This window comes from Plodia interpunctella, chromosome 27 (assembly GCF_027563975.2).
Source record: "Plodia interpunctella isolate USDA-ARS_2022_Savannah chromosome 27, ilPloInte3.2, whole genome shotgun sequence".
Classification (NCBI taxonomy): Eukaryota; Metazoa; Arthropoda; class Insecta; order Lepidoptera; family Pyralidae; genus Plodia; species Plodia interpunctella.
In genome coordinates, this window is record NC_071320.1 from 1,789,610 (window position 1) to 1,799,620 (window position 10,011).

Here is a 10,011-nt window from a genome sequence, read left to right on the forward strand (position 1 = left end):
ATGAAACAAGGGAATAAACAAAAGTAAAAATGAAGGCATTGTCAATTTGACATTGTCAAATTATCAAACTATTCCAATTTGATTCCAATTTCGTCAATTTTCTGTTTTGTTTACCAGTCTGCGAGCGAAGCGAAAACAAACAACAACTTGTTGTTATTTGTTTTTAATTTTCAATTCTGTACCATCTGTATAATATGTACTAATGCCAACATGTCTTTTGATGTGAATTGGGACATCGACAAATACAAAGAGGAGCATGAAAGCGACGACCACTGGCAATTGAGGCGAATTTTTATGGAGAAATGGAAAAATAATTATTCTGAAGAGAGATTAGTCTGTCTGGCAAAAGTTTTCGCCAATATTGAATTCATGGGGTGCAGATATCCTACTGAAGTCATGCAAGAAGTATCCAGACTATCGCAAGAGGTAAACATAACCTTAAAATTGAAGGCCTTGTTTTTTAATATTTTTTTTAATACAAGCAACGCACATGCACCAAGGATTTTTAGTTGATTATAATACATTTTGTTTCTAGTCATTAAATTCTCTACTCACAGGTGGCACAACAGTACAGAAATAGCAAAAGGGGCAAGCTTCAAAGAACTTTCGTATCAGCCTCTGACGCCGCTGAAGACAGAGCGAAAGGCATAAAAAGACAAGGCGGTGTTGTCATAGACACTCCACCAGCGAAAAGTTCAAAAATCCAATTTGTACCTCAGGGTCAAAGTGTTGAAACTGAAAATACAAATGAAATAGTTATATCGGATGATGAAAAAGAGAAAGATAAGTCTCACGACAAAAATGGAGAAGAACATGAAAAGAAAACATCAGAGATGGCTGATCCAAATGAATACCTCAAAGATATGGAACAAATCAAGTGTCTGGATGTACGGTTGTTTAAAGAAAGGATGTTTCATACAAATTTTGGGAGATTGGTGCTGCTCATACGACCATGGGCCAGTAAATTGTGGAATATACAAAGTAAGCACAAACCCTGCATCTATTATAAAAAATGCTATTATTTTGAAGTTATAGACAGACAATTCAATTTTATTTATTTGTATGAATTGAATATGAATGTATGAATTGGGATATACCTATTATTGTTATAAAAATCTTATGTTTATCAGACAATGTTCAACCAGTATGTGGCCCGCTGTGTGCCTCATTCAAGTCCTCTATGTATAATTCAGGATGAAGGTTATTGAATTGTATGGAATCTGTATGAAATAAATGTATAATTTTTATTTAAGTCTATTTTGATAAAATTTGGAATACACATGATTGACATATGATTAGAAATAATGAGAGTGAAGCTGCCAGTTAGAGGTAGTATTTAATAAATGTCATGTCTTTCTAGCCAGCTGTCAAGTGTGCGGTGTGAATCTCCAGAACTCGTACGAGAATAACCTATTCAAGTTGACGATAAACGGCATTCTGCTGGCGCAAGCCACCGGGCCCACCAAGCAGGAGGCCAAGAGCATTGTGGAGATTATGGCGTGGAATGTAAGTTTTAGCTATTGATTTGTCTTGATATTTTTAATAATATATGTAATATAATAGAATATAATCTGGAATAACACATGGGTACTTTTATCCCGAAATTCTCACGGTAGCGAAGCCCCGGGGCGCAGCTAATAACTATATAAGTGTTAAATGTGGTCGCTGGCGGAGATTCGCGAAATATAATTCGTTACAATTCCAGAGGTTAAAAGAAGATGTGATCAGTATACTGGTGAAGGAGCAGTGGATAGCGCACGGCGACAGCCGGATATCCGTCAGTGACGTCACGGGGAAGAGGGACGACTTCGGCACGCCAGTCGAGAACAGTGTTGCTACCAAGTCAGTCATTTACATTTTTTAATGCTATTAAAAACATGATTTTTTATTTTTTGTATTTCATATAAGAAAAGTTGCTATTTAATTGCTATTTAATCTCATTAAATGCAGGCAGCTAAACATGGTCTTTGAGTTTCGCAACTATTGTCTCTGTATACCCCATAAAGGATAAACGTGACATATATACATTACGTCTTTTTATCTACATTGATTGAAGAGGATTAGAAAAGGACTGGTCTTAATCACTGGACCTTCGCTGGTCCAGTGAAGGTTCCATATTTGATGTCCTATCCTATAGTTGAAGATTCATGAGTGTGTTAAATAGAGGAGGGTCATTCATTCATTCATTCGTCCATCAAATCAATCCATTAATGACCTTCAGCTGTGAGAAAAACAATTATAATAGAAAGTTAGATCTAAAACAGAAACAGATTTTTTTGTAACCTCAGTTTTAAAACACGCTATGCTTGTTTTCCCCTATAGAAATACGCCTGTCGTTTTTTAAAAAATATAAATATTTTATAGAATGATGAAGCTGATGGGCTGGAAGGGCGGCGGGCTGGGTGCCGATGCACAGGGCATCGCGGAACCTATCAAACCTAATTTGCAAATGGTAACACTTGTAGTTCATAATTCATTTATTGCTTTCATTTAGTGTACATTAGGTCATAATAGGTTCCAAGTGCACAAATGAGCCATGCAACGTCGTTGCAAATTGGTTGTCACATTATTATAATATTAGAATAAGAAAATTATTTTATTAACCACTTGATCCATAGACAACAATCTCACTATTTTGTAATTCCAGAATGTAGTAAACCCATTTATAGAAAGTAAAAAATAATGAAAAAGATAATTTACTTTGTATTAATTTTTACTTTGTAATACAAACACAACATCAAAATTTATATAGAAAATGATTAGTTCCTTTTACGTACGATAAGTGCTCCATTTTTTTTTTACATAATTTTGTCGATGGCAATGCGATTATGTTCTCGCAAAAACTCGTGCTACCATTGCGCATTGCTGAAAATAAACTTGAGAAATTTAAACCTGAATCTTGATGTCTAGGTGAATCGCGCCGGTCTAGGCAGTATGGCATCAGACATTAAACAATTACGACGCGCGGGTCAGAACCTCATGCAGCGGTATTTGGCCTCCGACACACTTGACCTCGACCTCGTGTTCAGCAGCGAGTTCACCAAAGATGAGAGGGCGACTTTGCATCAGATTGCGCAGAGGGCGGGTTTGGCGTCCAGGAGTTATGGTGATAAGGACAGGTATGTAAGGACCTTGAATTTGACCCTAAAATGTTAAATTAATATGTATTTTGGTACCTTTTTGACATATTGCCCGCGGTTTCTAGATAATATTATAAATGCGAAATCTGTCTGTCACGCTTTCATGGCTAAACCGCTGGGCTGATTTTGACGAAATTTGGAATAAGTATAGTTAAAGACTGAGGTCAAAAATAGGCTTTGGGCAATAGCTTATTTAAAAAAATAATGAAAGATATTTTATATACAGACCTGAAAAAAGGTATAAAATGATTGGAAATATTTATGATGACATTCTTTAAAAAATATTGTTTTTAAGTTATTTGTTTTTTACGATCAATATTTTACAGACAGGTGTTAGTTGAATATCTTCTAACACGCTAGGCGAATTTTCAAAACTAAATGCCTCATAAAACCAATATTTTGTCCACAGGTTCCTAGTTGTCAAAAAGAAACTAGACCCATTCTCTTTAGCGCGCGCAGTCATAGACAAGGGCGGTTGTACACCAAAGTACCAAGTGTTTATACCAGTGAGCTTAGTGACTCAACAGAGACGATAGTGTTATGTTAGAAATCAGTCCTAGCGTATACATATAAGCTTAATTTTTATTGCGGTATTTTCATCCTGGTGTACTCTCGGTTTTACCTCGGCTGTGTCGCAATAAAGCCCGGGGACATTTAAAAATTGACCTTTAAAATAAGGGTGTGATTTTACGACCTCCCGTCAAAAAATTTCACGTGTGAACGTCATTTTTTTAAAATTGAAGTCACAGTACAACTTGACGTAATTTTTGACCAAATTAACAGTCACGAAACTAATTTTGTAGCAGTGGTTTCGCAATGTAAATTAGGCTTTATACATTTTTTTTTTAATATTGCAATAATTGAAACAATCCCAACTAATATAATAAATGCGAAAGTAAGTTTGTTTGTAACCTCTTCACGCAATATCTACTGGACCGATTGTTATGAAATTTGGTACACGGAATGAAATTACCTGGAATAACACATAGGGTACTTTTTATTCCGGAATTTCCACGGCCAGCGAGGCCCCGGGGCGCAGCTAGTATTGTATAAATAAATGAATATAGGTATTAACTGCATCCTTTTCTAATCTCGCGACAAATCACTCAGTTATAATAAATAGTTTACGATGTGTCATTTGTTTTTTTTTCTTTTTCTGTGATTTTTCTCAACCTCATTCGCTTTCTCAACTAAGAGTGAAATGTATGGAAATGCATGAAAATCACAAGGTGTTTTTTAAAACGCCAGCTATATCTACATTTTTTTCAATTCTGCTTCTGTATCTTATCCAAACCAGAGATGAAAATTTGTTTTGCGAACACCTGTGGAGTGAATTGATATACAGGGGAACCTGTATATCAATTTACTTTGCTGTAGAGTTGGCGCCACGAATTAAATCCCGCAGGCTGTGGCGTACACACTTATATTGCTATCTCTTATGTAGCTCAAACTTTCCTTTTTGCGCGTCTAAGTTGAAAGCCACCGGTATAACTATACGTTACACTTATGTATATACCTCGCAATACATAAGTGAGGTCGGACCACAGATGAAAGAGATAGCAATATATTGTACTTTAACATCATAGATTTAGAAGGGTGCGCGCGGCATTACATAAAAGTAGTGCTGCCATTATTACGTTTCATTAGTCATTGTTCGTATTTCTATCTGGCTAACAAAAAGATAATTTAATTGCTCTATCTCTCTCTCTCTCTCTGAGCGTTTTCCCCACATGTTTTTCTGGTTGCTACCTCAGTGTTGGGAGCTTCGGAGTTGAGAGAATAACAACAGATACATATCTGATTACCCACACTCATCAGATAAAATCAATCGAATTAGTATTCCTAAGATGTTTTTACAATCATACGGGATGAATCGATTACGAGCGGTATAAAAAACGCGCTATTTTTCCAAATTGTTCACTTTGCTGTCAACTGTCAAACGTATTCCCGCGCAAGAGTAAACTTTTCAATTATTTAAAAATGAACGCTAAATTGGCATACGTATTTGCAATGTTGAGCCTTATGTGCGTGATGGTAGATTGCTCGTTTATTAAACCAAATAATGTACCGAGGGTTGGGAGGAGCAACGAGGCAGACGGCCCATATGACATGGAGAATGGATATGTCATCAAATCGAATAAAAATATTCCACGGATGGGCAGGAGAAACTACGATTCGGTAAGTTTTCTTTTTGTTTGAGCTTTTTATTTATTTCCATTTCTGAATTTTGAACTAAAAAAAACTTTATTACAAAATCACTTACCTACCTAGTTTCCTGTCTGTATTTACCTTTCTGTCCGTCTGCCTTTTTCTATTACTTAAATCAAGTAAAGTTTTACATAGATTTAGAACCTAGGTACATTTAATATTTACCATACATACATACCATCTTATATAGTTATTTTCAAACAACAGTTTTTGTCAGAGACGTATTACGTAAAAATATGTATTTATATAAATACGTATTGATGTTTCAGGAAAATCGCTACGATATTCCAAAATTCTATGATTTACCCAGCGATCGTTTTGATTCAGGTAAGTCGGTAATATTTTTGTCGTCTTTGCGCCCTTATTATCAATATGATGAGTTGGGCTTAATTAAGGACTGTAACTTATATATTCAATTACATATATCACGTTTTTCGTAAGTGTTTTGTGACAACCCTGACTGTATTGTCAACGCTGGAGGCTGTTTCCCCTTTAGCAAAGCCGTCGAAAATCATTCCCATTCAGTCAAATCCCATTATACTGTGCTAAAATTAATTCGAAAGTTTGCCGCGGTTTCGTGGGCAAACCGCTGAGGCGATTTTGATGAAATTTTGTGTAGATATAATTTGTGACCCAAAGTAAAACATTACCGCGAGCGGAGCTGTCGAGAACAGCTTAGAAATAAATCCTTCTGTATTTTCAGGTGAACAATCTAGATATATTCCGGAGCAAATTGGAAAATACTATGAGTTTCAAATGGAGAACATGAAGAAATGATTTAATGTATGTAACCATCTAATGACGTGTAAGAAATTCATGGCAAATTCTGTGATTTCGCGCTATTTTGTGTTGTCTAGTCACTGTAATAATAAATATATTTGAGCATTTTTTTTAAAATTGAAAGACACCACACCATAAATTAAAAGAACTGTGATTCCAACTAATATAAAACTTTTAATATAAACATTTATTCAAAAGCGGTGGTAGTGTGATTGTTAAGACGCACGCTTGTGGATCAAAAGGTCTCAGGTTCGTATCCTACTCGTGTCATGAGTTTGTATACCATCTGATTCATATATAGTAGTTTCAATAGACCACCACTTGGTTCCTTAGTGTGTATGCGACTACCTGCCACTGAATGGCGGTAAGTAGTCGTAAAGTCATGTCAGATGCCTTTAGGCGACTTGAATAAAATCTGACACCCAGTGTTAGCATAAACACACTCGATATGATGTTGAGTAGAGAGAGTAAAGCATGGAGGCGCCATACCATACTTACTCTCGTGAAACGCATTTAAGCTACCCAAATTCATTGCAAACTCGCCGCTATTACCACGCCATAGAGGTTCTTGCAGGGTAACTTCATGTGCCTGTACTAGATCCGAGGTAGGAGCCGATTACCGTGGAAAATATATGCGGGTAAAAGCTTACATTTCGAAAATAAACGAACAAATTAAATCCAACGTCTTTATTACTCTACACATCTTTTAAATTACTATTTTAAAATTACATAAAGTAACAAATTAAGTTTGAAGAAGTTTGAAGTCTTAAAACGAATACGAAAAATTACGGCTTAGGTAATATAGTAATAGTTATACAAGATGCAAGATGATATTAACATGATTTTTGATTTAACTAATAAATAAATCTGTTACTTTTCGTAATTTTGTTTAATATTTTAGGATGATGCTTCATTTATCGCTTATAGAATATGTCACATAACCTATATTTCAAATTACAACTTAGAAAAATATCTAGCCATTAATGCATAGCAAAAAAAAATGATGTACCAAAAAAAAGAACGGTTACAAATGGCCAGTATTGAGGTGACAAAATTCAAATCCTAGAACTCAAGCCTGCAACATTTGAAGCGAAGCACTGTCGCATCACCCGTCTCGCTCGCACCCATTTGGGCGCCTACTCCGTTATCCAGTACAAGCGAGAGGTGAATCTCGCTGGTTTCTTCTCTGCGTTCTCTGGTAAAGCGGGAGTCGCGTCCGGGTAGTGGGTCTTGGGTTCGGGAAGTGGTTTGGGTCTGAAAAAAAAAAGAAATATTAGAATGTGCCAGCATTTTTTTTCTTTTTGTTGATCTATGGTGTCAGATTGAGCAGACCGTGCAGATTGTAAGTCAACCAAGTGCTTAAACAAGACATTTTTCTCATTGGCGATGGGCTAGCAAGCAACCTGTCCCTATTTAATCTCAATTCCACCATTTATTTATCTAATATACTAATAACACCAACAGCGTTACAGAGTTAGGTACATTTACATTAAAATTAAATAATGATCAGGGCCAATAATAGGTTCCCCTTTCTATATCAAACCATCGAACCGATCGATTTTTTAATTGAAAGATAATTTAAACGAGAGTGTTCTTAGTTATGATTGGAAAATGTGTGTACAGCCGTTTGGGAATCGTCTGCTGGTGATCTGTGTGTCGAGGGTTTCTTGAATTTTTAATTTTGTTTTATTTGCATAGTTATACTATGTTTTTCTTTATTTCTTCATGAATAAAAGTGTAGATATATGAAGAGAGTCACCTCTTGCTGTCGTGTACTCGTGCCTCAGTGAAGTAGCCAAAATCTGGACGCTCCATATTCAGTTTTTCCAGCATGCACGTATCGTACACGTCCTGAGTTTTGCGGCAGCTGAAAAAATAACATTATACTCAGTGTTACAAAATGGAAACTTGGGAACATCGAACAAAGTTTCAAGCTAAAAATGGTGCTCATAAGGTTTTCGTATTCATTACATAGGACGAAATTGATGACTACGTTTTGTAGTGTTTCTATTAACTTGAAACTCACATAAAAGTTCTTAGCACCGCAGCCTACGCGGCTACACCAGAAGGGTTAGTGCGGGTTAGCATTTCACTTCTCACCATCGAATCGATTCGAAGTGAGACGTAGCAAATCAATGACATTGCAGTTTTGTTGTCGTTGCGTCACAATGGCGCAATGTGATTAGTTTGTTTGGTGTCTCATTTCGAATCGATTTGATGGTGAGTAGTGAAATGCTAACTCGCACTTCGCCCTCTGGGGGTTACCTATACTTTGTGGGCTAGGTCTTTTCCCACAGTCCCTTGTTTGCTTGCGTAGGGATATAGATCCAACACTATGTAGACGTCCCTGAGTTGCGAGAGTTTTGATGTTGTGTAGGCCTCCCTTATTATTATTATTTCCTGGTTGGGGATGCCAGCGCAAGCACCCATTTCCGGAGAGCTGGTTAACTGCAGTAGTACAGTACCCCTGTAGTACCTAAGTGTGGATATAGTATGGATAAATTCTCACTATCTGAATGAGAAGTCCCCAGAGCTCTTATCGATGCAGTTGGCATGCTGGTTGAACTCCTTCATGCAGGACCTCTTCACTTTATGGAAGAAATCCATAGTGCACGCCGTGACTGCTTTACCCTCGTTGATGCATTTCAGAGGGTCATTTTCTTCCATGCGACAGAGCATAAACTCCTGAAATAAATAGCTGAATATAATTTCGTTTTTCTTACGAGTCTTATAATCTTTAATATTTGCATGTCTTTTTGTGAAGGTACAGTGATATAAATTAAAATTGTCTTTTTAGAAAATTACTTATGTGGTTAATTTTTCTTTTTAAATATTTTTATTGCCAAGTTATAGTTTAAACCTATCATAATATTTTAAATAAATGTTTAAAATGTTATAATAGGTTTAAACTAATATTTGAATTATGTTCGACTAAATTCGACATTAAGCACTGTGAAGATTGTATACATGTTGGGATTCCAAGAAAAGACTATAGACACCTGCAAATTCCTCCTGTGAAAGTAAGAGGCGACAAGAGACACAGCCTAGGAAATTACATTGTTGCCTATCAGCAGGATAAGCAACAATATAATTAGCAAAGAGTGTTGATGTCATGCAGGGTGCCAGTTGTAAAATCACAGCTGAATTTTCAAAATATATAAACCCTTATGGGTTTATATATTAAGCTTTATTATTTCCTAGTTGGGGAAGCCAGAGCAAGCACCCATATGTGATCTTCAGTTCATGGACCATTTCACCCAGGACATATAAAGATACTGAAAACCATGAAGTGTAGAAGAAAAAGTGGAAAAGTGAATGCTGTGGAAGAGTAAAATCTTGGTAATTAAATGTTAGTTTTAAGACTAGACATCCACTTTATTGTGTTATATCAATGCTTTCAAAATATATGTAGATTGAAAATTTTGGAGATAAACATAAAGTAAGTATATACACAATATTTTTCTGAAGGAAATTTGTATAAAAACTAACCAAAACATAACCTCTTTCTTTATGATTATGCAATCAAAAACATTATCTACACAGTCAAAAAGCGGATAAATAAATAACAAGACATTTCGGTGAATTAAAATTATATGAAATAATAAATTTACTTACATTATTAGCAGCCTCGCAATATTTGCCTAGGTGAAAAGACCCAGCCATCAAAGTTGCCTGAGAAAGATTGACCTCAGGAACGGTCAATTCCGACTCCTCAGGCAGATTAACATCGACGGTGACCACCATTGTAGGTACCTACTTTATTGAAAATTTGTACAGAAAATTTATTTAGTTAGATGGATAAAAGCCAAAACAATTATTTCTTCCACACAAGTTGTGAAAGAAATCAGCAGTAAAAAGCTATTTATTTATGTTGTCTTGATTT

At 35.9% G+C, this 10,011-nt stretch overlaps 3 protein-coding genes across 3 annotated transcripts; 2 read left to right on the forward strand and 1 right to left on the reverse strand.

Annotated features, from left to right (window-relative positions):
• Positions 1-50: 50 nt before the first annotated feature.
• On the forward strand, positions 51-4,277 carry LOC128681335 (uncharacterized). The gene is made up of 7 exons (XM_053765132.2): positions 51-426; positions 558-981; positions 1,361-1,506; positions 1,706-1,842; positions 2,365-2,452; positions 2,911-3,119; positions 3,550-4,277. The coding sequence occupies exons 1-7, from the start codon at positions 211-213 to the stop codon at positions 3,674-3,676; spliced, it is 1,347 nt and encodes a 448-aa protein (XP_053621107.1). The 5' UTR covers positions 51-210; the 3' UTR covers positions 3,677-4,277.
• Positions 4,278-5,042: 765 nt separating this feature from the next.
• LOC128681344 (uncharacterized) lies at positions 5,043-6,250 on the forward strand. The gene is made up of 3 exons (XM_053765144.2): positions 5,043-5,318; positions 5,618-5,675; positions 6,052-6,250. The coding sequence occupies exons 1-3, from the start codon at positions 5,121-5,123 to the stop codon at positions 6,123-6,125; spliced, it is 330 nt and encodes a 109-aa protein (XP_053621119.1). The 5' UTR covers positions 5,043-5,120; the 3' UTR covers positions 6,126-6,250.
• Positions 6,251-6,800: 550 nt separating this feature from the next.
• ND-19 (NADH dehydrogenase (ubiquinone) 19 kDa subunit) lies at positions 6,801-9,992 on the reverse strand. Its single transcript, XM_053765140.2, has 4 exons — positions 9,744-9,992; positions 8,638-8,813; positions 7,888-7,995; positions 6,801-7,382 (listed from the first exon to the last, which is right to left on the reverse strand). Exons 1-4 carry the CDS (start codon positions 9,870-9,872, stop codon positions 7,265-7,267), a joined length of 531 nt encoding a protein of 176 aa, XP_053621115.1. The 5' UTR covers positions 9,873-9,992; the 3' UTR covers positions 6,801-7,264.
• Positions 9,993-10,011: the final 19 nt, after the last annotated feature.

Bases quoted from the DNA above. Each gene is read 5' to 3' on its own strand.
- ND-19 (XM_053765140.2), bottom strand. From the start codon at position 9,872: ATGGTGGTCACCGTCGATGTTAATCTGCCTGAGGAGTCGGAATTGACC. The intron at 8,814-9,743 runs GTAAGTAAATTT...TATTTATTTCAG, and splicing joins ATTGCGAGGCTGCTAATAAT to GAGTTTATGCTCTGTCGCAT. The intron at 7,383-7,887 runs GTGACTCTCTTC...TTTTTTTTTCAG, and splicing joins CGAGTACACGACAGCAAGAG to ACCCAAACCACTTCCCGAAC.
- LOC128681344 (XM_053765144.2), top strand. From the start codon at position 5,121: ATGAACGCTAAATTGGCATACGTATTTGCAATGTTGAGCCTTATGTGC. The intron at 5,319-5,617 runs GTAAGTTTTCTT...TTGATGTTTCAG, and splicing joins GCAGGAGAAACTACGATTCG to GAAAATCGCTACGATATTCC. The intron at 5,676-6,051 runs GTAAGTCGGTAA...CTGTATTTTCAG, and splicing joins CAGCGATCGTTTTGATTCAG to GTGAACAATCTAGATATATT.
- LOC128681335 (XM_053765132.2), top strand. From the start codon at position 211: ATGTCTTTTGATGTGAATTGGGACATCGACAAATACAAAGAGGAGCAT. The intron at 427-557 runs GTAAACATAACC...CTCTACTCACAG, and splicing joins TATCCAGACTATCGCAAGAG to GTGGCACAACAGTACAGAAA. The intron at 1,843-2,364 runs GTCAGTCATTTA...AATATTTTATAG, and splicing joins GAGAACAGTGTTGCTACCAA to AATGATGAAGCTGATGGGCT.